Raw genomic sequence first — 25000 nt, 5'->3', positions numbered from 1 at the left:
CGGACTTGACTCACGGGTCAAAAGACGACATCACCACATGGACCATATTTCTGTGTCAATATCTCATATCACAATGTAACACTCAGTCAGTACGAGCTCAGGAGCAGATGAACCAGATGTGAAGACACAGAGTCATCATGGACAGAGGGAACAGAGGGGACAGTGGGGACAGAGGGGACAGAAGGGACAGAAGGGACAGAAGGGACAGAGGGGACAGAAGGGACAGAGGGGACAGTAGGCAAACAACGCTCATGTTACAACGTGGGTACCTGTGCTTTATGACGGGTGCGGCCTGCTCATGGACAAGTTCTATTTTCTTCATAAATATCGTATGCGCAGCTTATATTCAGGAGCGCTGTATCGCCCAAAAAGTACGATAATTGTAAGAAATCATTTATTTTCTCTCTTCATTTTTTCAAATTTGGATTCAAAAATCTTCATACAGTCACTGTTGACCCGAGCCCCTGTACTGACCACTGCTCTGGTGCTACAGGACAGGACAGCCAGGACGACACCATGGACCAGTTCTACCCACAGGTTCTGGGGGGCTTCATCGTGGTCCTAAATGAGGAAGGAGACATCATCTATTTGAGTGAGAACGTGAGCGTCCATGTCGGGATCACTCAGGTACTGTTGACCGCTGAATGACCAGCTGTGTTCTGTGGAACGCCTGCTGACCTTTGTTGTGTTCTCATCCTCAGCTGGAGCTTCTGGGCCAGAATCTGTTTGACTTTGTCCATCCTTGTGACCAGGAGGAGCTGAGAGACCTCTTCACCGTTGGCTCTGGTCAGTCCTTCCTGTCTCTACACATACAAATGTCAGCATCCATGAAGGCTACGGCACAATAACTGACATAAACGTGTGTCCAAACGTGAGCATAGTCCTGAGCAGCAGTGACCATTGGCCATTGTTCTCTTTCTCATGTGGTCAGGTGTTAGCCGGAAAGCAAGCATCAAGCAGCTCCTAGAGAGGAGCTTATTCCTGCGCATGAAGAACACGCTGACCAGCAGAGGGCGCACAGTCAACCTCAAGTCTGCCACTTGGAAGGTGTGTCTTCTGACTGACATGTGAAGGTGCTGTCTCCCTGACATTGAAGTGTTCCTCTGTTCTTTACCCTGTTCAGGTCCTGCACTGCACTGGACACATGCATACACAAGGGGGCAGGAGAGTCCTGAGCCTGCTCTGTGAGCCCCTCCCTCACCCCTCCAGTGTGGAGTTCCCCCTGGACTCATCCACTCTCCTGACCAGACACAGCATGGACCTGTGCTTCACCCACTGTGAAGGCCGGTGAGCACTTGACCCGTCGGACGCAGTGGTGTCGTCTATATTTGTTTAGTAGAAAAAGCTTCAGTTGTAGTCATCTGGACTCAGTTTGAAAAATAGACGTTTCGACTCTCATCCAAGAGTCATTGTCAATAAAAGAATTTAGATCGAGAACTCCGATATTAATACTGTTCTGTGGTAAGACCCGCCCATTGGGAGGAGCCTTCCTGAAGTAGAAAGAGTTGTTTGTTTCAACAGAAACTCCCCCTTGTATCTACCGAGCCTATTCAGAATTTTAATGGCCTATTAGAATCCTCTTTGTCTTTGTGAGACCCTGGCTCAACCACCCTGAGGACCTGATTAGCATCTAAGTGTCCTGGTCCTGGTCCTCTACCTTTCCAGGGGTTCAGTATACCATTATAGATAACAGGAAGATTAAACCTTAGCCCTCCATTTCTGTTTAAAGATGGTCTTTCTTTTTTAACAAAAATAGCTTCCTTGACTCCTCTTTCAAACCATCTTTTCTCCTGCTTAAAACCTTCACCTCACCGTCTTCAAACGAGTGATTAGAGGCTTCAAGATGGAGATGCACGGCGCTCTGAGGTCCTGAACTCCAGTGTCTTCTGTGCTGATAAAGCCTCTTGTGTAGAGGCTGTTTTGTCTCACCTATGTACCGTTCTTTACAGCTTTCTTCACTGCATTGGATCGAATAAACTACATTGCTCTGTTTTTGAGTCGGCAACTTGTCCTTAGGGTGAACCAGTTTTTGTCTTAAAGTGTTTCCTGGTTTAAAATAAACAGGGACTTCGTCTATATTTGTGTCTGTCAGGCCGCGGTCGAATCTGTTGGATTTATCCATCTGCATCACTAGATGTTATATTCCTGTGTGGGAGCAGATGAATAATAATGATAATGAACTTGGACTCTTATTTCTGGAAAATGAACAGGAATAACGATGTTAGCGGTGCTATGGCTAAGCTCACTAGCTCCTGGCTCTGGGCCGGGCGCCGCTCCGGAGGAGCCCAAGAGCAGGATAGACCCAGTGAATATGGGAGTTTGGAAGTATTTGTTCCATTCTTTTGGACTTAATGGAGGTGTATATACTATAGTCCACATTCAGAATAGAAATAGTCCATATGAGCCACAGTCAGTCCTTCCCTTCTCTTGGTGTCAGGGACATGACATCCTCTTTCCACCAGCGTAACGTGCTCTCTTCACACATTTAACCCTTTGCACATCAGAACTGCATATACACTAGAACACTTACGGCAAGGCAAGTTTATTTGTAGAGCACATTTCATACACAAGGCAATTCAAAGCTTCACAGCAGGAAAAATGCATTAAAATCAAAAAGAAATTACAGAAACAGAAATACAGTAAAATTAAAACTAAATTAAAAATGATCAATCCAACTGTCATGGAATGAGACATACACCAATGCGATTCCTTAACACGCAGAGAACATAATTCAACTTAGAATATGAAATGACACAGAAATATCATACATTTGTGTGGCAAGCTTGGGAGAAAACGCCGGGACGGGTCACCAGGCTGTTGTAAGTTGGGTCATGTTTATCTAACTCCCCTGGGCTGTTACACCCCCTCCCTAGGATAAACATTTCGTTGCTCCATCTTTGCGATACCTTCACAAACAAATGCTGTCACACACACATTTTTCTCTGAGAATAATGATGCAGATAAAATACATCACAGAAATATAATCATATATTCACATTTTATCACACCAACTGATTGTCTAAACTAATAAAATCACAAACAAAAGAGAAGAGTGCAAAGAAAAATCCTCTCAGTCACAAACACAGCTAAACAAAACTGTTTTTATCTTAGATTTGAACATTGTCAGAGCAGAACCGGTCTCACATCTTTAGGAGGAATGTTCCAGATTTTACTTGCATAAAACTGAGACACAGATTCTCCATGTTTAGTCCTGACTCTGGCACCAGCAGGAGGCCGGTCCATGTTTAGTCCTGACTCTGGCACCAGCAGGAGGCCGCTCCATGTTTAGTCCTGACTCTGGCACCAGCAGGAGGCCGCTCCATGTTTAGTCCTGACTCTGGCACCAGCAGGAGGCCGGTCCATGTTTAGTCCTGACTCTGGCACCAGCAGGAGGCCGCTTCATGTTTAGTCCTGACTCTGGCACCAGCAGGAGGCCGCTCCATGTTTAGTCCTGACTCTGGCACCAGCAGGAGGCCGGTCCATGTTTAGTCCTGACTCTGGCACCAGCAGGAGGCCGCTCCATGTTTAGTCCTGACTCTGGCACCAGCAGGAGGCCGGTCCATGTTTAGTCCTGACTCTGGCACCAGCGGGAGGCCGGTCCATGTTTAGTCCTGACTCTGGCACCAGCAGGAGGCCGCTCCATGTTTAGTCCTGACTCTGGCACCAGCAGGAGGCCGGTCCATGTTTAGTCCTGACTCTGGCACCAGCAGGAGGCCGGTCCATGTTTAGTCCTGACTCTGGCACCAGCAGGAGGCCGGTCCATGTTTAGTCCTGACTCTGGCACCAGCAGGAGGCCGCTCCATGTTTAGTCCTGACTCTGGCACCAGCAGGAGGCCGGTCCATGTTTAGTCCTGACTCTGGCACCAGCAGGAGGCCGGTCCATGTTTTGTCCTGACTCTGGCACCAGCAGGAGGCCGGTCCATGTTTAGTCCTGACTCTGGGCACCAGCAGGAGGCCGGTCCCTGAGGTCCTCAGAGTCCGAGATGGTTCATATGGCACTAACATATCCAAGATGTACTTTGGTGCTTGGCCATGGAGAGACTTGTACACAAGCAGAGCTGCTTTAAAGTCTCAGCCACAGGGGGCAGTGCAGAGACCTGAGAACAAGACTAATGTGATGGTACTTCCTGGTTCTGGTCAGGACTAATTTGATGGTACTTCCTGGTTCTAGTCAGGACTAATTTGTTGGTACTTCCTGTTTCTAGTCAGGACTAATGTGATGTACTTCCTGGTTCTAGTCAGGACTAATGTGATGGTACTTCCTGGTTCTAGTCAGGACTAATGTGATGGTACTTCCTGGTTCTAGTCAGGACTAATGTGATGGTACTTCCTGGTTCTGGTCAGGACTGATGTGATGGTACTTCCTGGTTCTAGTCAGGACTAATGTGATGATACTTCCTGGTTCTAGTCAGGACTAATGTGATAGTACTTCCTGGTTCTAGTCAGGACTAATGTGATGGTACTTCTTGGTTCTAGTCAGGAATAATGTGATGGTACTTCCTGGTTCTAGTCAGGACTAATGTGATGGTACTTCCTGGTTCTAGTCAGGACTAATGTGATGGTACTTCCTGCTTCTAGTCAGGACTAATGTGATTTACTTCCTGGTTCTAGTCAGGAGCAGCAGCGTTCTGGATGTACTGCAGCTGTTTTACAGCTCGTTTGGAGAGACCAGTGAGCAGGCCGTTACAGTAGTCTAATCTACTGGAGACAAACACATGGATAAGTCTCTCTAAATCTGGTTTTGACTCTATACTTTTGATTTTGGCAATGTTTTTTAGATGGTAAAAAGCTGCTGATGTTATTGATTTGACGTGTTAAAGTTCAAGTCTGAGTCCATTATTACCCCAGATTTATAACTTGGTTTGTAGGTTTTAGAGACTCTGGAGGTGAAGCTGACACTTTCTCTTTGTTTCTATGACAAAGACCATGATTTCATAAAACTTAAGACTCTATTGTAAATTCATTTTTATATTGTGGCTTTTAACACAAATGAAATGAGCCTCTTTCTTGGTAATGTTTTCTTACATTGTTTGATGTTGTTAACTATTGATATTAGTTCGTTGGGACGTCCCGATCAGGTGATTGAGTATCTGTCAATACCGAGTCCCGATCCGATACTTTTGTAACACGTTATAATATAATGCACAAATGCAACATCAACAGGTTGTCCCCAATTTTTATTGTATTTCTTACACTTTAACAGTGAAACCTTCTTTGAGCTTGAATAAGAAATAATAGTGCAACATTTGGATTAAAGGAAAATCGCAGCTCAACTTCAAACACCAGCAGCAGTAAACAAGTAAACAAAGTGTGAATTAAATAAAAGTGCAACAGTGTCATAAAGTAAGACATGATGTTCTTATTAAAACTCTTCTGCAGAAGAATCATAAAATGTATGTTTTTCTTGATGAAATCCGTCTGAACGTCAAGTCGAGAGTGAGTCAGCGGCTCCGCCCCCCGTGTCTGTGCTCCGCCCAAACCACACCCCCGTGTCTGTGTGCTCCGCCCAAACCACACCCCGTGTCTGTGTGCTCCGCCCAAACCACACCCCGTGTCTGTGTGCTCCGCCCAAACCACACCCCGTGTCTGTGTGCTCCGCCCAAACCACACCCCGTGTCTGTGTGCTCCGCCCAAACCACACCCCGTGTCTGTGTGCTCCGGAATGGTCACAACGCCCTGGCCCAAACCACAGCGCACTCTTCATGTTTGTGTGACATGTGTGTGTGACGTGTGTGTGTGACGTGTGTGTGTGACGCGTGTGTGTGACGCGTGTGTGACACGTGTGACGTGTGTGTGTGACGTGTGTGTGTGACACGTGTGACGTGTGTGTGTGACGTGTGTGTGTGACGCGTGTGACGTGTGTGTGTGACGTGTGTGTGTGACGCGTGTGACGTGTGTGTGTGACGTGTGTGTGTGACGCGTGTGTGTGACACGTGTGACGCGTGTGTGTGACGTGTGTGTGTGACGTGTGTGTGTGACGCGTGTGTGTGACACGTGTGACGTGTGTGTGTGACGTGTGTGTGTGACGCGTGTGTGACACGTGTGACGTGTGTGTGTGACGTGTGTGTGTGACACGTGTGATGTGTGTGTGTGACGTGTGTGTGTGACACGTGTGACGTGTGTGTGTGACGTGTGTGTGTGACGTGTGTGTGTGACGCGTGTGTGTGACACGTGTGACGTGTGTGTGTGACGTGTGTGTGTGACGCGTGTGTGTGACGCGTGTGTGTGACGTGTGTGTGTGACGCGTGTGTGTGACGCGTGTGTGACGCGTGTGACGTGTGTGTGTGACGTGTGTGTGTGACGCGTGTGACGTGTGTGTGTGACGCGTGTGTGTGACGCGTGTGTGTGACGTGTGTGTGTGACGTGTGTGTGTGACGCGTGTGTGTGACACGTGTGACGTGTGTGTGTGACGTGTGTGTGTGACGCGTGTGTGTGACGCGTGTGACGTGTGTGTGTGACGTGTGTGTGTGACGCGTGTGACGTGTGTGTGTGACGCGTGTGTGTGACGCGTGTGTGTGACACGTGTGACGTGTGTGTGTGACGTGTGTGTGTGACGCGTGTGTGTGACGCGTGTGACGTGTGTGTGTGACGTGTGTGTGTGACGCGTGTGTGACGCGTGTGACGTGTGTGTGTGACGTGTGTGTGTGACGCGTGTGACGCGTGTGTGTGACGCGTGTGTGTGACGCGTGTGTGTGACGCGTGTGTGTGACACGTGTGACGCGTGTGACGCGTGTGTGTGACGCGTGTGTGTGACGCGTGTGTGTGACGCGTGTGACGCGTGTGTGTGACACGTGTGACGCGTGTGTGTGACACGTGTGACGCGTGTGTGTGACGCGTGTGTGTGACACGTGTGACGCGTGTGTGTGACGCGTGTGTGTGACGCGTGTGTGTGACGCGTGTGTGTGACGCGTGTGTGTGACGCGTGTGTGTGACGCGTGTGTGTGACACGTGTGACGTGTGTGTGTGACGTGTGTGTGTGACGCGTGTGTGTGACGCGTGTGTGTGACGCGTGTGTGTGACGCGTGTGTGTGACGCGTGTGTGTGACGCGTGTGTGTGACGACGTGTGTGTGACACGTGTGACGCGTGTGTGTGACGCGTGTGTGTGACGCGTGTGTGTGACGCGTGTGTGTGACGCGTGTGTGTGACGCGTGTGTGTGACGCGTGTGTGTGACGCGTGTGTGTGACGCGTGTGTGTGACGCGTGTGTGTGACGCGTGTGTGTGACGCGTGTGTGTGACACGTGTGACGTGTGTGTGTGACGTGTGTGTGTGACGTGTGTGTGTGACGCGTGTGTGTGACGCGTGTGTGTGACGCGTGTGTGTGACGCGTGTGTGTGACGCGTGTGTGTGACGCGTGTGTGTGACGACGTGTGTGTGACACGTGTGACGCGTGTGTGTGACGCGTGTGTGTGACGCGTGTGTGTGACGCGTGTGTGTGACGCGTGTGTGTGACGCGTGTGTGTGACGCGTGTGTGTGACGCGTGTGACGCGTGTGTGTGACACGTGTGTGTGACACGTGTGACGTGTGTGTGTGACGTGTGTGTGTGACGCGTGTGACGCGTGTGTGTGACGCGTGTGTGTGACACGTGTGATGTGTGTGTGACGCATGTGTGTGACACGTGTGACGTGTGTGTGTGACGTGTGTGTGTGACGTGTGTGTGTGACGCGTGTGTGTGACGCGTGTGTGTGACGCGTGTGACGTGTGTGTGTGACGTGTGTGTGTGACGTGTGTGTGTGACGCGTGTGACGCGTGTGTGTGACACGTGTGTGTGACACGTGTGACGTGTGTGTGTGACGTGTGTGTGTGACATGTGTGTGTGACACGTGTGACGTGTGTGTGTGACGTGTGACGTGTGTGTGTGACGTGTGTGTGTGACGTGTGTGTGTGACACGTGTGACGTGTGTGTGTGACGTGTGACGTGTGTGTGTGACGTGTGTGTGTGACATGTGTGTGTGACACGTGTGACGTGTGTGTGTGACGTGTGTGTGTGACACGTGTGACGTGTGTGTGTGACGTGTGACGCGTGTGTGTGACGCGTGTGTGTGACGCGTGTGTGTGACGCGTGTGTGTGACGCGTGTGTGTGACACGTGTGACGTGTGTGTGTGACGTGTGTGTGTGACGCGTGTGTGTGACGCGTGTGTGTGACGCGTGTGTGTGACGCGTGTGTGTGACGTGTGTGTGTGACACGTGTGACGCGTGTGTGTGACGTGTGTGTGACACGTGTGACGTGTGTGTGTGACGCATGTGTGTGACACGTGTGACGTGTGTGTGTGACGCGTGTGTGTGACGCGTGTGTGTGACGCGTGTGACGTGTGTGTGTGACGTGTGTGTGTGACGCGTGTGTGTGACGTGTGTGTGTGACGTGTGTGTGTGACGCGTGTGACGCGTGTGTGTGACACGTGTGTGTGACACGTGTGACGTGTGTGTGTGACGTGTGTGTGTGACATGTGTGTGTGACACGTGTGACGTGTGTGTGTGACGTGTGTGTGTGACACGTGTGACGTGTGTGTGTGACGTGTGTGTGTGACGTGTGTGTGTGACGCGTGTGACGCGTGTGTGTGACACGTGTGTGTGACACGTGTGACGTGTGTGTGTGACGTGTGTGTGTGACATGTGTGTGTGACACGTGTGACGTGTGTGTGTGACGTGTGTGTGTGACACGTGTGACGTGTGTGTGTGACGTGTGTGTGTGACGTGTGTGTGTGACACGTGTGACGTGTGTGTGTGACGTGTGTGTGTGACGTGTGACGTGTGTGTGTGACGTGTGTGTGTGACGTGTGACGTGTGTGTGTGACGTGTGTGTGTGACGTGTGACGTGTGTGTGTGACGTGTGACGTGTGTGTGTGACGTGTGTGTGTGACGTGTGACGTGTGTGTGTGACGTGTGTGTGTGACGTGTGTGTGTGACGTGTGTGTGACACGTGTGACGTGTGTGTGTGACGTGTGTGTGTGACGTGTGACGTGTGTGTGTGACGTGTGTGTGTGACGTGTGTGTGTGACGTGTGTGTGTGACGTGTGTGTGTGACGTGTGTGTGACACGTGTGACGTGTGTGTGTGACGTGTGTGTGTGACGTGTGACGTGTGTGTGTGACGTGTGTGTGTGACGTGTGTGTGTGACGTGTGTGTGTGACGTGTGTGTGTGACGTGTGTGTGACACGTGTGACGTGTGTGTGTGACGTGTGTGTGTGACGTGTGACGTGTGTGTGTGACATGTGTGTGACGCTCTGCTGTGCGGGACCAGGATGTAGCACGGTGTAAAACACAACGAGTCAAATGTCACAATCCATTCATGTCTTACACGAGGTGAGAGACTAATAATAAGCTTGAAATGTAAAGTACTGATCAAACTAATAAGAGTCAAATATATATCCGATCGGGCCCCATTTCCGCTCAGGTGATGGGGACATCCCTGGTTGTTTGTGCTGTATAAACATAGTTTGACTTGACACTTGGCCACGCTCTCTGCAGAGTTCTGGAGTTGCTGGGATACGAGTCACATGGTCTGATTGGCTGCTCTGCATTCCACTACATCCATGCGCTTGACCTTGACCACATCCACAGCAGCCTGCAAACATGTATGTCTACAAGCAGAGTGACCCTTGTGTGACCCCGTGTGAACCCTGTATGACCCTTGTGTGACCCCGTGTGAACCCTGTATGACCCTTGTGTGACCCCGTGTGAACCCTGTATGACCCTTGTGTGACCCCGTGTGAACCCTGTATGACCCTTGTGTGACCCCGTGTGAACCCTGTATGACCCTTGTGTGACCCCGTGTGAACCCTGTATGACCCTTGTGTGACCCTGTGTGAACCCTGTGTGACCCCGTGTGAACCCTGTATGACCCTTGTGTGACCCTGTGTGAACCCTGTGTGACCCTGTGTGAACCCTGTATGACCCTTGTGTGACCCCGTGTGAACCCTGTGTGACCCTTGTGTGACCCCGTGTGAACCCTGTATGACCCTTGTGCCCCGTGTGAACCCTGTATGACCCTTGTGTGACCCCGTGTGAACCCTGTGTGACCCTTGTGTGACCCCGTGTGAACCCTGTATGACCCTTGTGCCCCGTGTGAACCCTGTATGACCCTTGTGTGACCCCGTGTGAACCCTGTATGACCCTTGTGAACCCTGTATGACCCTTGTGTGACCCTGTGTGAACCCTGTATGACCCTTGTGTGACCCTGTGTGAACCCTGTATGACCCTTGTGACCCCTCCACAGTGCTGTCCAAAGGCCAGGTCCGGACTAGGCAGTATCGCTTTCTGTCCAATCACGGAGGGTTTGTTTGGGTGGAGACCCAGGCCACAGTGCTGCACAGCCGGAGCGGTCAGCCCGAGGCCATTGTCTGCCTCAACTTCATCCTCAGGTCTGCTCCACCTTGTCCAGTGTGACCTTTAGACCTCTGACCTCTGAAGCTGTTGTCCTGTGTGTGCAGTGCTGTCCAGCAGGCCCACGTGGTCTTCTCAGTGGAGCAGAGGCGGAGTGGAGACTGTAGAGGAGAACCCCCATGTCAGGCCCCCCAAGCCAGAGCAGAGCTCACTGCAGAGCCACCAGGAGAGTCCTGCAGCCCCAGCCCCGCCCTGGGCCCCAGCCCCGCCCTGGGCCCCAGCCCCGCCCTGTGCCCAGGTCACATGACACACCAGCTCCATCTACTCAATATATTGTGATTTATCCTGACGTACTTCTAGAAACAGAGATGCACATAGTGATACTACATAACAACATTAAGTTTATGTATATATATATATATATATATATATATATATATATATATATATATATATATATATATATATATATATATATATATATATATATATATTAGGGCTGGACAAGTTAACGCGATAATTATTATCGCGTTAACTCATCACTTATTTAACGCGATCAATTATTTTAACACGCGTTAACGCAGGTCAGATTCCCCTGGTCCAGTTCTAAAGCCTCGTTCAGAGCGCTGCGGACGAATCTCGCCCGACGCAGAATTTGAGCGCGTGAACATTAGAAAGACAAACGCACCGGACGCGCGTTCTCGACACGCCGGACTCACACTCAGCAGCAGACGTGCGTCCGAGTCGTCCTGCACATGCTCAGTGGAGTCGAGTCGTCCTGCACATGCTCAGTGGAGTCGAGTCGTCTGCACATGCTCAGTGGAGTCGAGTCGTCTGCACATGCTCAGTGGAGTCGAGTCGTCTGCACATGCTCAGTGGGGGAGAGTCGTCCTGCACATGCTCAGTGGAGTCGAGTCGTCTGCACATGCTCAGTGGAGTCGAGTCGTCTGCACATGCTCAGTGGAGTCGAGTCGTCTGCACATGCTCAGTGGGGGAGAGTCGTCCTGCACATGCTCAGTGGAGTCGAGTCGTCTGCACATGCTCAGTGGGGGAGAGTCGTCCTGCACATGCTCAGTGGGGGAGAGTCGTCCTGCACATGCTCAGTGGAGGAGAGTCGTCCTGCACATGCTCAGTGGAGTCGAGTCGTCTGCACATGCTCAGTGGAGTCGAGTCGTCTGCACATGCTCAGTGGAGTCGAGTCGTCTGCACATGCTCAGTGGAGTCGAGTCGTCTGCACATGCTCAGTGGGGGAGAGTCGTCCTGCACATGCTCAGTGGAGTCGAGTCGTCTGCACATGCTCAGTGGGGGAGAGTCGTCCTGCACATGCTCAGTGGGGGAGAGTCGTCCTGCACATGCTCAGTGGAGGAGAGTCGTCCTGCACATGCTCAGTGGAGTCGAGGCGTCTGCACATGCTCAGTGGAGTCGAGTCGTCTGCACATGCTCAGTGGAGTCGAGTCGTCTGCACATGCTCAGTGGAGGAGAGTCGTCCTGCACATGCTCAGTGGAGGAGAGTCGTCCTGCACATGCTCAGTGGAGTCGAGGCGTCTGCACATGCTCAGTGGAGTCGAGTCGTCTGCACATGCTCAGTGGAGTCGAGTCGTCTGCACATGCTCAGTGGAGTCGAGTCGTCTGCACATGCTCAGTGGGGGAGAGTCGTCCTGCACATGCTCAGTGGAGGAGAGTCGTCCTGCACATGCTCAGTGGAGGAGAGTCGTCCTGCACATGCTCAGTGGAGTCGAGGTGTCTGCACATGCTCAGTGGAGTCGAGTCGTCTGCACATGCTCAGTGGAGTCGAGTCGTCTGCACATGCTCAGTGGAGTCGAGTCGTCTGCACATGCTCAGTGGAGGAGAGTCGTCCTGCACATGCTCAGTGGAGTCGAGTCGTCCTGCACATGCTCAGTGGAGTCGAGTCGTCCTGCACATGCTCAGTGGAGTCGAGGCGTCTGCACATGCTCAGTGGAGTCGAGTCGTCTGCACATGCTCAGTGGAGTCGAGTCGTCTGCACATGCTCAGTGGAGTCGAGTCGTCTGCACATGCTCAGTGGAGTCGAGTCGTCTGCACATGCTCAGTGGAGTCGAGTCGTCTGCACATGCTCAGTGGGGGAGAGTCGTCCTGCACATGCTCAGTGGAGGAGAGTCGTCCTGCACATGCTCAGTGGAGGAGAGTCGTCCTGCACATGCTCAGTGGAGGAGAGTCGTCCTGCACATGCTCAGTGGAGTCGAGTCGTCTGCACATGCTCAGTGGAGTCGAGTCGTCTGCACATGCTCAGTGGGGGAGAGTCGTCCTGCACGTGCTCAGTGGAGTCGAGGCGTCTGCACATGCTCAGTGGAGTCGAGTCGTCCTGCACATGCTCAGTGGAGTCGAGTCGTCCTGCACATGCTCAGTGGAGTCGAGTCGTCCTGCACATGCTCAGTGGAATCGAGTCGTCTGCACATGCTCAGTGGAGTCGAGTCGTCTGCACATGCTCAGTGGAGTCGAGTCGTCTGCACATGCTCAGTGGGGGAGAGTCGTCCTGCACGTGCTCAGTGGAGTCGAGGCGTCTGCACATGCTCAGTGGAGTCGAGTCGTCCTGCACGTGCTCAGTGGAGTCGAGTCGTCCTGCACATGCTCAGTGGAGTCGAGTCGTCTGCACATGCTCAGTGGGGGAGAGTCGTCCTGCACGTGCTCAGTGGAGTCGAGGCGTCCTGCACATGCTCAGTGGAGTCGAGGCGTCCTGCACATGCTCAGTGGAGTCGAGTCGTCCTGCACGTGCTCAGTGGAGTCGAGGCGTCTGCACGTGCTCAGTGGAGTCGAGTCGTCCTGCACGTGCTCAGTGGAGGAGAGTCGTCTGCACGTGCTCAGTGGAGTCGAGTCGTCCTGCACATGCTCAGTGGAGGAGAGTCGTCCTGCACATGCTCAGTGGAGTCGAGGCGTCTGCACGTGCTCAGTGGAGTCGAGTCGTCCTGCACGTGCTCAGTGGAGGAGAGTCGTCTGCACGTGCTCAGTGGAGTCGAGTCGTCCTGCACGTGCTCAGTGGAGGAGAGTCGTCCTGCACATGCTCAGTGGAGTCGAGTCGTCTGCACATGCTCAGTGGAGTCGAGGCGTCTGCACATGCTCAGTGGAGTCGAGTCGTCTGCACATGCTCAGTGGAGTCGAGTCGTCTGCACATGCTCAGTGGAGTCGAGTCGTCTGCACATGCTCAGTGGAGTCGAGTCGTCTGCACATGCTCAGTGGAGTCGAGTCGTCTGCACATGCTCAGTGGGGGAGAGTCGTCCTGCACATGCTCAGTGGAGGAGAGTCGTCCTGCACATGCTCAGTGGAGTCGAGTCGTCTGCACATGCTCAGTGGAGTCGAGTCGTCTGCACATGCTCAGTGGGGGAGAGTCGTCCTGCACGTGCTCAGTGGAGTCGAGGCGTCTGCACATGCTCAGTGGAGTCGAGTCGTCCTGCACATGCTCAGTGGAGTCGAGTCGTCCTGCACATGCTCAGTGGAGTCGAGTCGTCCTGCACATGCTCAGTGGAATCGAGTCGTCTGCACATGCTCAGTGGAGTCGAGTCGTCTGCACATGCTCAGTGGAGTCGAGTCGTCTGCACATGCTCAGTGGGGGAGAGTCGTCCTGCACGTGCTCAGTGGAGTCGAGGCGTCTGCACATGCTCAGTGGAGTCGAGTCGTCCTGCACGTGCTCAGTGGAGTCGAGTCGTCCTGCACATGCTCAGTGGAGTCGAGTCGTCTGCACATGCTCAGTGGGGGAGAGTCGTCCTGCACGTGCTCAGTGGAGTCGAGGCGTCCTGCACATGCTCAGTGGAGTCGAGGCGTCCTGCACATGCTCAGTGGAGTCGAGTCGTCCTGCACGTGCTCAGTGGAGTCGAGGCGTCTGCACGTGCTCAGTGGAGTCGAGTCGTCCTGCAAGTGCTCAGTGGAGGAGAGTCGTCTGCACGTGCTCAGTGGAGTCGAGTCGTCCTGCACATGCTCAGTGGAGGAGAGTCGTCCTGCACATGCTCAGTGGAGTCGAGGCGTCTGCACGTGCTCAGTGGAGTCGAGTCGTCCTGCACGTGCTCAGTGGAGGAGAGTCGTCTGCACGTGCTCAGTGGAGTCGAGTCGTCCTGCACGTGCTCAGTGGAGGAGAGTCGTCCTGCACATGCTCAGTGGAGTCGAGTCGTCTGCACATGCTCAGTGGGGGAGAGTCGTCCTGCACATGCTCAGTGGAGGAGAGTCGTCCTGCACATGCTCAGTGGAGTCGAGGCGTCTGCACATGCTCAGTGGAGTCGAGTCGTCTGCACATGCTCAGTGGAGTCGAGTCGTCTGCACATGCTCAGTGGAGGAGAGTCGTCCTGCACATGCTCAGTGGAGTCGAGTCGTCCTGCACATGCTCAGTGGAGTCGAGTCGTCCTGCACATGCTCAGTGGAGTCGAGGCGTCTGCACATGCTCAGTGGAGTCGAGTCGTCTGCACATGCTCAGTGGAGTCGAGTCGTCTGCACATGCTCAGTGGAGTCGAGTCGTCTGCACATGCTCAGTGGAGTCGAGTCGTCCTGCACATGCTCAGTGGAATCGAGTCGTCTGCACATGCTCAGTGGAGTCGAGTCGTCTGCACATGCTCAGTGGAGTCGAGTCGTCTGCACATGCTCAGTGGGGGAGAGTCGTCCTGCACGTGCTCAGTGGAGTCGAGTCGTCCTGCACATGCTCAGTGGAGTCGAGTCGTCCTGCACATGCTCAGTGGAATCGAGTCGTCTGCACATGCTCAGTGGAGTCGAGTCGTCTGCACATGCTCAGTGGAGTCGAGTCGTCTGCACATGCTCAGTGGGGGAGAGTCGTCCTGCACGTGCTCAGTGGAGTCGAGGCGTCTGCACATGCTCAGTGGAGTCGAGTCGTCCTGCACGTGCTCAGTGGAGTCGAGTCGTCCTGCACATGCTCAGTGGAGTCGAGTCGTCTGCACATGCTCAGTGGGGGAGAGTCGTCCTGCACGTGCTCAGTGGAGTCGAGGCGTCCTGCACATGCTCAGTGGAGTCGAGTCGTCCTGCACGTGCTCAGTGGAGTCGAGGCGTCTGCACGTGCTCAGTGGAGTCGAGTCGTCCTGCACGTGCTCAGTGGAGGAGAGTCGTCTGCACGTGCTCAGTGGAGTCGAGTCGTCCTGCACATGCTCAGTGGAGGAGAGTCGTCCTGCACATGCTCAGTGGAGTCGAGTCGTCCTGCACATGCTCAGTGGAGTCGAGGCGTCTGCACGTGCTCAGTGGAGTCGAGTCGTCCTGCACATGCTCAGTGGAGGAGAGTCGTCCTGCACATGCTCAGTGGGGGAGAGTCGTCCTGCACATGCTCAGTGGAGTTGAGTCGTCCTGCACATGCTCAGTGGAGTCGAGGCGTCTGCACATGCTCAGTGGAGTCGAGTCGTCTGCACATGCTCAGTGGGGGAGAGTCGTCCTGCACATGCTCAGTGGAGTCGAGTCGTCCTGCACGTGCTCAGTGGAGTCGAGTCGTCCTGCACGTGCTCAGTGGAGTCAAGTTGTCCTGCACATGCTCAGTGGAGTGGAGCTACCTCTAGGAGCCAGCCGAGGCAACCCGCCAGGGGCCCGCGTGAGCAGGTCCCGCCGGGGGCCGCAGCTGGGCAGGTCCTTGAGAAGGGCCCGGCGCGCGTCTTTATCAGATGAAAAGGTGAATCATCTGGTGCTTTAGCAACTGGCTCAGTGCAGAGGAGTCAAAAAACACCCAGTTTTAGGAACTTTTCTGGTTCTTTTGGCAGCTTCAGTTTTGTGTTTTTAACATCGTTTAAGTTCAAATATTAAATGTATTTATTTGTGTTTCACTCGTGTTGTGTTTTTAGTGTCGAGTTTAAACAAACTGAACTGAAGTGTTTGTGTCTAATGTTTACTGACATTATAATGTTCTGTGGGGGCCCGAGCGCTTTACTCTTGGTTCTGTGGGGGCCCGAGCGCTTTACTCTTAGTTCTGTGGGGGCCCGAGCGCTTTACTCTTGGTTCTGTGGGGGCCCGAGCGCTTTACTCTTAGTTCTGTGGGGGCCCGAGCGCTTTACTCTTGGTTCTGTGGGGGCCCGAGCGCTTTACTCTTGGTTCTGTGGGGGCCCGAGCGCTTTACTCTTGGTTCTGTGGGGGCCCGAGCGCTTTACTCTTGGTTCTGTGGGGGCCCGAGCGCTTTACTCTTGGTTCTGTGGGGGCCCGAGCGCTTTACTCTTAGTTCTGTGGGGGCCCGAGCGCTTTACTCTTGGTTCTGTGGGGGCCCGAGCGCTTTACTCTTGGTTCTGTGGGGGCCCGAGCGCTTTACTCCTGGTTCTGTGGGGGCCCGAGCGCTTTACTCTTAGTTCTGTGGGGGCCCGAGCGCTTTACTCTTGGTTCTGTGGGGGCCCGAGCGCTTTACTCTTGGTTCTGTGGGGGCCCGAGCGCTTTACTCTTGGTTCTGATGGGGGCCCGAGCGCTTTACTCTTGGTTCTGTGGGGGCCCGAGCGCTTTACTCTTAGTTCTGTGGGGGCCCGAGCGCTTTACTCTTGGTTCTGTGGGGGCCCGAGCGCTTTACTCTTGGTTCTGTGGGGGCCCGAGCGCTTTAGTCTTGGTTCTGTGGGGGCCCGAGCGCTTTACTCTTGGTTCTGTGGGGGCCCGAGCGCTTTACTCTTAGTTATGTGGGGGCCCGAGCGCTTTACTCCTGGTTCTGTGGGGGCCCGAGCGCTTTACTCTTAGTTCTGTGGGGGCCCGAGCGCTTTACTCTTGGTTCTGTGGGGGCCCGAGCGCTTTACTCTTGGTTCTGTGGGGGCCCGAGCGCTTTACTCTTGGTTCTGTGGGGGCCCGAGCGCTTTACTCTTGGTTCTGTGGGGGCCCGAGCGCTTTACTCTTAGTTCTGTGGGGGCCCGAGCGCTTTACTCTTAGTTCTGTGGGGGCCCGAGCGCTTTACTCTTGGTTCTGTGGGGGCCCGAGCGCTTTACTCTTGGTTCTGTGGGGGCCCGAGCGCTTTACTCTTGGTTCTGTGGGGGCCCGAGCGCGGGGCCCGAGCGCGTTACTCTTGGTTCTGTGGGGCCCGAGCGCTTTACTCTTGGTTCTGTGGGGGCCCGAGCGCTTTACTCTTGGTTCTGATGGGGGCCCGAGCGCTTTACTCTTGGTTCTGTGGGGGCCCGAGCGCTTTACTCTTGGTTCTGTGGGGGCCCGAGCGCTTTACTCTTGGTTCTGTGGGGGCCCGAGCGCTTTACTCTTGGTTCTGTGGGGGCCCGAGCGCTTTACTCTTGGTTCTGATGGGGGCCCGAGCGCTTTACTCTTGGTTCTGTGGGGGCCCGAGCGCTTTACTCTTGGTTCTGTGGGGGCCCGAGCGCTTTACTCTTGGTTCTGATGGGGGCCCGAGCGCTTTACTCTTGGTTCTGTGGGGGCCCGAGCGCTTTACTCTTGGTTCTGTGGGGGCCCGAGCGCTTTACTCTTGGTTCTGTGGGGGCCCGAGCGCTTTACTCTTGGTTCTGATGGGGGCCCGAGCGCTTTACTCTTGGTTCTGTGGGGGCCCGAGCGCTTTACTCTTGGTTCTGTGGGGGCCCGAGCGCTTTACTCTTGGTTCTGATGGGGGCCCGAGCGCTTTACTCTTGGTTCTGTGGGGGCCCGAGCGCTTTACTCTTGGTTCTGTGGGGGCCCGAGCGCTTTACTCTTGGTTCTGTGGGGGCCCGAGCGCTTTACTCTTAGTTCTGTGGGGGCCCGAGCGCTTTACTCTTGGTTCTGTGGGGGCCCGAGCGCTTTACTCTTGGTTCTGATGGGGGCCCGAGCGCTTTACTCTTGGTTCTGTGGGGGCCCGAGCGCTTTACTCTTGGTTCTGTGGGGGCCCGAGCACTTTACTCTTGGTTCTGTGGGGGCCCGAGCGCTTTACTCTTGGTTCTGTGGGGGCCCGAGCGCTTTACTCTTGGTTCTGTGGGGGCCCGAGCGCTTTACTCTTGGTTCTGATGGGGGCCCGAGCGCTTTACTCTTAGTTCTGTGGGGGCCCGAGCGCTTTACTCTTGGTTCTGATGGGGGCCCGAGCGCTTTACTCTTGGTTCTGTGGGGGCCCGAGCGCTTTACTCTTAGTTCTGTGGGGGCCCGAGCGCTTTACTCTTGGTTCTGTGGGGGCCCGAGCGCTTTACTCTTGGTTCTGTGGGGGCCCGAGCGCTTTACTCTTGGTTCTGATGGGGGCCCGAGCGCTTTACTCTTGGTTCTGTGGGGGCCCGAGCGCTTTACTCTTGGTTCTGTGGGGGCCCGAGCGCTTTACTCTTGGTTCTGATGGGGGCCCGAGCGCTTTACTCTTGGTTCTGTGGGGGCCCGAGCGCTTTACTCTTGGTTCTGTGGGGGCACGAGCGCTTTACTCTTGGTTCTGTGGGGGCCCGAGCGCTTTACTCTTGGTTCTGATGGGGGCCCGAGCGCTTTACTCTTGGTTCTGTGGGGGCCCGAGCGCTTTACTCTTGGTTCTGTGGGGGCCCGAGCGCTTTACTCTTGGTTCTGATGGGGGCCCGAGCGCTTTACTCTTGGTTCTGTGGGGGCCCGAGCGCTTTACTCTTGGTTCTGTGGGGGCCCGAGCGCTTTACTCTTGGTTCTGTGGGGGCCCGAGCGCTTTACTCTTGGTTCTGTGGGGGCCCGAGCGCTTTACTCTTGGTTCTGTGGGGGCCCGAGCGCTTTACTCTTGGTTCTGTGGGGGCCCGAGCGCTTTACTCTTGGTTCTGTGGGGGCCCGAGCGCTTTACTCTTGGTTCTGATGGGGGCCCGAGCGCTTTACTCTTGGTTCTGTGGGGGCCCGAGCGCTTTACTCTTGGTTCTGTGGGGGCCCGAGCGCTTTACTCTTGGTTCTGTGGGGGCCCGAGCGCTTTACTCTTGGTTCTGTGGGGGCCCGAGCGCTTTACTCTTGGTTCTGTGGGGGCCCGAGCGCTTTACTCTTGGTTCTGTGGGGGCCCGAGCGCTTTACTCTTGGTTCTGATGGGGGCCCGAGCGCTTTACTCTTGGTTCTGTGGGGGCCCGAGCGCTTTACTCTTGGTTCTGTGGGGGCCCGAGCGCTTTACTCTTAGTTCTGTGGGGGCCCGAGCGCTTTACTCTTGGTTCTGTGGGGGCCCGAGCGCTTTACTCTTGGTTCTGATGGGGGCCCGAGCGCTTTACTCTTGGTTCTGTGGGGGCCCGAGCGCTTTACTCTTGGTTCTGTGGGGGCCCGAGCGCTTTACTCTTGGTTCTGTGGGGGCCCGAGCGCTTTACTCTTGGTTCTGATGGGGGCCCGAGCGCTTTACTCTTGGTTCTGTGGGGGCCCGAGCGCTTTACTCTTGGTTCTGTGGGGGCCCGAGCGCTTTACTCTTGGTTCTGATGGGGGCCCGAGCGCTTTACTCTTGGTTCTGTGGGGGCCCGAGCGCTTTACTCTTGGTTCTGTGGGGGCCCGAGCGCTTTACTCTTGGTTCTGTGGGGGCCCGAGCGCTTTACTCTTGGTTCTGTGGGGGCCCGAGCGCTTTACTCTTGGTTCTGATGGGGGCCCGAGCGCTTTACTCTTGGTTCTGATGGGGGCCCGAGCGCTTTACTCTTGGTTCTGTGGGGGCCCGAGCGCTTTACTCTTGGTTCTGTGGGGGCCCGAGCGCTTTACTCTTGGTTCTGTGGGGGCCCGAGCGCTTTACTCTTGGTTCTGTGGGGGCCCGAGCGCTTTACTCTTGGTTCTGTGGGGGCCCGAGCGCTTTACTCTTGGTTCTGTGGGGGCCCGAGCGCTTTACTCTTGGTTCTGATGGGGGCCCGAGCGCTTTACTCTTGGTTCTGTGGGGGCCCGAGCGCTTTACTCTTGGTTCTGTGGGGGCCCGAGCGCGTTACTCTTGGTTCTGTGGGGGCCCGAGCGCGTTACTCTTGGTTCTGTGGGGGCCCGAGCGCTTTACTCTTGGTTCTGTGGGGGCCCGAGCGCTTTACTCTTGGTTCTGTGGGGGCCCGAGCGCTTTACTCTTGGTTCTGTGGGGGCCCGAGCGCTTTACTCCTGGTTCTGTGGGGGCCCGAGCGCTTTACTCTTAGTTCTGTGGGGGCCCGAGCGCTTTACTCTTGGTTCTGTGGGGGCCCGAGCGCTTTACTCTTGGTTCTGTGGGGGCCCGAGCGCTTTACTCTTGGTTCTGATGGGGGCCCGAGCGCTTTACTCTTGGTTCTGTGGGGGCCCGAGCGCTTTACTCTTGGTTCTGTGGGGGCCCGAGCGCTTTACTCTTAGTTCTGTGGGGGCCCGAGCGCTTTACTCTTAGTTCTGTGGGGGCCCGAGCGCTTTACTCTTGGTTCTGTGGGGGCCCGAGCGCTTTACTCTTGGTTCTGTGGGGGCCCGAGCGCTTTAGTCTTGGTTCTGTGGGGGCCCGAGCGCTTTACTCTTGGTTCTGTGGGGGCCCGAGCGCTTTACTCTTAGTTATGTGGGGGCCCGAGCGCTTTACTCCTGGTTCTGTGGGGGCCCGAGCGCTTTACTCTTAGTTCTGTGGGGGCCCGAGCGCTTTACTCTTGGTTCTGTGGGGGCCCGAGCGCTTTACTCTTGGTTCTGTGGGGGCCCGAGCGCTTTACTCTTGGTTCTGTGGGGGCCCGAGCGCTTTACTCTTGGTTCTGTGGGGGCCCGAGCGCTTTACTCTTAGTTCTGTGGGGGCCCGAGCGCTTTACTCTTAGTTCTGTGGGGGCCCGAGCGCTTTACTCTTGGTTCTGTGGGGGCCCGAGCGCTTTACTCTTGGTTCTGTGGGGGCCCGAGCGCTTTACTCTTGGTTCTGTGGGGGCCCGAGCGCGGGGCCCGAGCGCGTTACTCTTGGTTCTGTGGGGGCCCGAGCGCTTTACTCTTGGTTCTGTGGGGGCCCGAGCGCTTTACTCTTGGTTCTGATGGGGGCCCGAGCGCTTTACTCTTGGTTCTGTGGGGGCCCGAGCGCTTTACTCTTGGTTCTGTGGGGGCCCGAGCGCTTTACTCTTGGTTCTGTGGGGGCCCGAGCGCTTTACTCTTGGTTCTGTGGGGGCCCGAGCGCTTTACTCTTGGTTCTGATGGGGGCCCGAGCGCTTTACTCTTGGTTCTGTGGGGGCCCGAGCGCTTTACTCTTGGTTCTGTGGGGGCCCGAGCGCTTTACTCTTGGTTCTGATGGGGGCCCGAGCGCTTTACTCTTGGTTCTGTGGGGGCCCGAGCGCTTTACTCTTGGTTCTGTGGGGGCCCGAGCGCTTTACTCTTGGTTCTGTGGGGGCCCGAGCGCTTTACTCTTGGTTCTGATGGGGGCCCGAGCGCTTTACTCTTGGTTCTGTGGGGGCCCGAGCGCTTTACTCTTGGTTCTGTGGGGGCCCGAGCGCTTTACTCTTGGTTCTGATGGGGGCCCGAGCGCTTTACTCTTGGTTCTGTGGGGGCCCGAGCGCTTTACTCTTGGTTCTGTGGGGGCCCGAGCGCTTTACTCTTGGTTCTGTGGGGGCCCGAGCGCTTTACTCTTAGTTCTGTGGGGGCCCGAGCGCTTTACTCTTGGTTCTGTGGGGGCCCGAGCGCTTTACTCTTGGTTCTGATGGGGGCCCGAGCGCTTTACTCTTGGTTCTGTGGGGGCCCGAGCGCTTTACTCTTGGTTCTGTGGGGGCCCGAGCACTTTACTCTTGGTTCTGTGGGGGCCCGAGCGCTTTACTCTTGGTTCTGTGGGGGCCCGAGCGCTTTACTCTTGGTTCTGTGGGGGCCCGAGCGCTTTACTCTTGGTTCTGATGGGGGCCCGAGCGCTTTACTCTTGGTTCTGTGGGGGCCCGAGCGCTTTACTCTTGGTTCTGTGGGGGCCCGAGCGCTTTACTCTTAGTTCTGTGGGGGCCCGAGCGCTTTACTCTTGGTTCTGTGGGGGCCCGAGCGCTTTACTCTTGGTTCTGATGGGGGCCCGAGCGCTTTACTCTTGGTTCTGTGGGGGCCCGAGCGCTTTACTCTTAGTTCTGTGGGGGCCCGAGCGCTTTACTCTTGGTTCTGTGGGGGCCCGAGCGCTTTACTCTTGGTTCTGTGGGGGCCCGAGCGCTTTACTCTTGGTTCTGATGGGGGCCCGAGCGCTTTACTCTTGGTTCTGTGGGGGCCCGAGCGCTTTACTCTTGGTTCTGTGGGGGCCCGAGCGCTTTACTCTTGGTTCTGATGGGGGCCCGAGCGCTTTACTCTTGGTTCTGTGGGGGCCCGAGCGCTTTACTCTTGGTTCTGTGGGGGCACGAGCGCTTTACTCTTGGTTCTGTGGGGGCCCGAGCGCTTTACTCTTGGTTCTGATGGGGGCCCGAGCGCTTTACTCTTGGTTCTGTGGGGGCCCGAGCGCTTTACTCTTGGTTCTGTGGGGGCCCGAGCGCTTTACTCTTGGTTCTGATGGGGGCCCGAGCGCTTTACTCTTGGTTCTGTGGGAGCCCGAGCGCTTTACTCTTGGTTCTGTGGGGGCCCGAGCGCTTTACTCTTGGTTCTGTGGGGGCCCGAGCGCTTTACTCTTGGTTCTGTGGGGGCCCGAGTGCTTTACTCTTGGTTCTGTGGGGGCCCGAGCGCTTTACTCTTGGTTCTGTGGGGGCCCGAGCGCTTTACTCTTGGTTCTGTGGGGGCCCGAGCGCTTTACTCTTGGTTCTGTGGGGGCCCGAGCGCTTTACTCTTGGTTCTGTGGGGGCCCGAGCGCTTTACTCTTGGTTCTGATGGGGGCCCGAGCGCTTTACTCTTGGTTCTGATGGATCCTGGTGTTTTTCTCCCTTAGACCTCATCAAATTGTCCTTTGCCAGTCCAAAACCGGACTCGGAGCCCAAAGACCCCCAGGACCTGTGCAGCCCCGCCCTGAGGCAGCTCCTGTTCCCTATCTTCAACAGCCCCCCCTCGTCCTGCTCGCCCGCCCCATTGCCTAGACCCCAAACGGTCCCGGTGAGTAGAGGGCCCATGTCTGCCGGCTGCCTTGGGCCCCATAGCCAACTTAACCCTTTGTGCTTTCAGAGCCAAGAGGAGCCCATGGACACAAGCGGAGTGGAGCGCTTCTTTGCCATGGGGCCCGATGCAGATAAGGGCCAGGGTCAAACTCTACAGGTGAGCAGGTGAAACTGCACCCTGACTTCTGTCACTGCTGTGTTTGGGCCCCCAGGGAGTTTATTTGTGGCCCTCTCTGTGCAGCACATGGATGATATGGACCTGGACATGCTGGCTCCGTACATCTCCATGGACGATGACTTCCAGCTCAGCGCTCTAAGTGCCCCAGAGGAGACAGAGACTCGGGGCCCTTCTCCGCTGGTCATTAGAAGCAGGAAAAGGTAAACTGTAAGTTTGATCCACGCTTTTACTGAGCGGGAGTCTGTGACAGGGTCCTGTGCTCCAGGGGCCTCTGCATTGACGAGCTGCAGTCACACACAAGGCACAAAGGCGTGGCAGCGGAGGAGGAGCTACAGTCACACAAAAGGCACAAAGGCGTGGCAGCGGAGGAGGAGCTACAGTCACACAAAAGGCACAAAGGCGTGGCAGCGGAGGAGGAACTACAGTCACACAAAAGGCACAAAGGCGTGGCAGCGGAGGAGGAACTACAGTCACACAAAAGGCACAAAGGCGTGGCAGCGGAGGAGGAGCTGCTGCAGAGCCTGGCTTTACTGGTGAGTAACATGACTCTGAGTGCTACAACCTTTTACACCTTCATGTCCTAAGCGTGCCTTGGGATTGGTGGTCCTTAGGGCTGCCTGGAGGAGTGTCACCTGTCAGGGCGTGGCTGGAACCAGCTGCTCACAGACAAAGACCCAGTTCTGGGCGGAGTCCAGAGTGAGCGCTCAGGTACATTCCAACAGCGTTGGTGACCAAAGGTGAGCGGAGCACGATGCTAACTCTGTGTTGGTGCTTGTGTTACAGCACTGATGACGGAGATCTTTCTCAGTCGCACTCCTTGCCTGTCACCGCCCCTGTCACCGCCCCTGTCACCGCCCCTGTCACCGCCCCTGTCGCCGCCCCTGTCGCCCATGACCTGAACCCTGTCCACTCATTTGACCCAGAAGACTCCACATGAGTTTGTCTTCAGCAGAGCATCGAGCTGCACAGACGCTGAGACGTGGAATCATGGATTTTATAAGCATGTTTTTACGCTTTTAAAAGAATAAAAAAAATCCTATTTTAAACGGTGCTTTCACTCTCTTTACACACAATGTCTGTTCCTCCTGGAAAAGCACGAGTCCCATTCCCCATCTGGAGCTGGTGAAACATGGATATAAAAGCAGTCTCCACCCCAGAGCCCTTCGCTTACGGCCATACCACCCTGAACACGCCCGATCTCGTCTGATCTCGGAAGCTAAGCAGGGTCGGGCCTGGTTAGTACTTGGATGGGAGACCGCCTGGGAATACCAGGTGCTGTAAGCTTTTATCTTCTTTTGTAAAGCCTTCAACAGACAAAGAAACAAAGAAACACAGTATGTGTGCATATTTTGAAACTAAAGTGGAACCAAAAACACAGTCAATTTGACTTTAAAATCACACATTTTTGTACAAACTGCCATTTAGAATATGGACAGCAGAGGGAGCTGTCCTGCTACTTTTGTACATTTAGAGTCTTTTATGACCAAAAAATATATTCTGAAACTTGTAAAAAAGGATGTAAAAATACCAGGTGCTGAAAGCAATTTTCAACGCAATTGACCTGTTTAATAAAAAATAAAAAAAGAGTATTTTTGCCCCAAGAAACCCCTGAGAAACATTGTTGTCCTGCTACTTTTGTACATTTTGAGCGAGTATTTTATGCCCCAAAAATATTTTGAAGCTTGTAAAAAGTATGTAAAAAATACCAGGTGCTGAAAGCATT

The 25000-nt window shown here is 54.9% G+C and overlaps 1 protein-coding gene and 1 non-coding gene across 2 annotated transcripts in view; both read left to right on the top strand.

Annotated features, from left to right (window-relative positions):
• The window catches only part of hif1al (hypoxia inducible factor 1 subunit alpha, like), a 28457-nt gene extending 4134 nt beyond the window's left edge, over positions 1-24323 (top strand). Inside the window, exons 3-15 of the mRNA XM_072459841.1 lie at positions 494-627; positions 702-786; positions 932-1047; positions 1124-1287; positions 9469-9575; positions 10217-10361; positions 10431-10621; positions 22937-23097; positions 23167-23256; positions 23341-23477; positions 23543-23810; positions 23889-23985; positions 24061-24323. Coding sequence (XP_072315942.1) covers positions 494-627; positions 702-786; positions 932-1047; positions 1124-1287; positions 9469-9575; positions 10217-10361; positions 10431-10621; positions 22937-23097; positions 23167-23256; positions 23341-23477; positions 23543-23810; positions 23889-23985; positions 24061-24176 — 1811 coding nt within the window. The 3' untranslated portion in view covers positions 24177-24323. The remainder of the gene's footprint in view (positions 1-493; positions 628-701; positions 787-931; positions 1048-1123; positions 1288-9468; positions 9576-10216; positions 10362-10430; positions 10622-22936; positions 23098-23166; positions 23257-23340; positions 23478-23542; positions 23811-23888; positions 23986-24060) is intronic.
• A 119-nt stretch (positions 24324-24442) lies between these two features.
• On the top strand, positions 24443-24561 carry LOC140380786 (5S ribosomal RNA). Its single transcript, XR_011931211.1, has one exon. It is a non-coding gene; the product is annotated as a 5S ribosomal RNA (ribosomal RNA).
• The last annotated feature ends 439 nt before the right edge of the window (positions 24562-25000 follow it).

Source organism: Eucyclogobius newberryi, unplaced genomic scaffold, assembly GCF_026437365.1.
Source record: "Eucyclogobius newberryi isolate DKJ021-1_F unplaced genomic scaffold, fEucNew1.0.hap1 SCAF_10, whole genome shotgun sequence".
Lineage (NCBI taxonomy): Eukaryota > Metazoa > Chordata > Actinopteri > Gobiiformes > Gobiidae > Eucyclogobius > Eucyclogobius newberryi.
The sequence above is the reverse complement of the archived record's forward strand: the minus strand, read 5'-3'. Positions and strand labels throughout refer to the sequence as shown.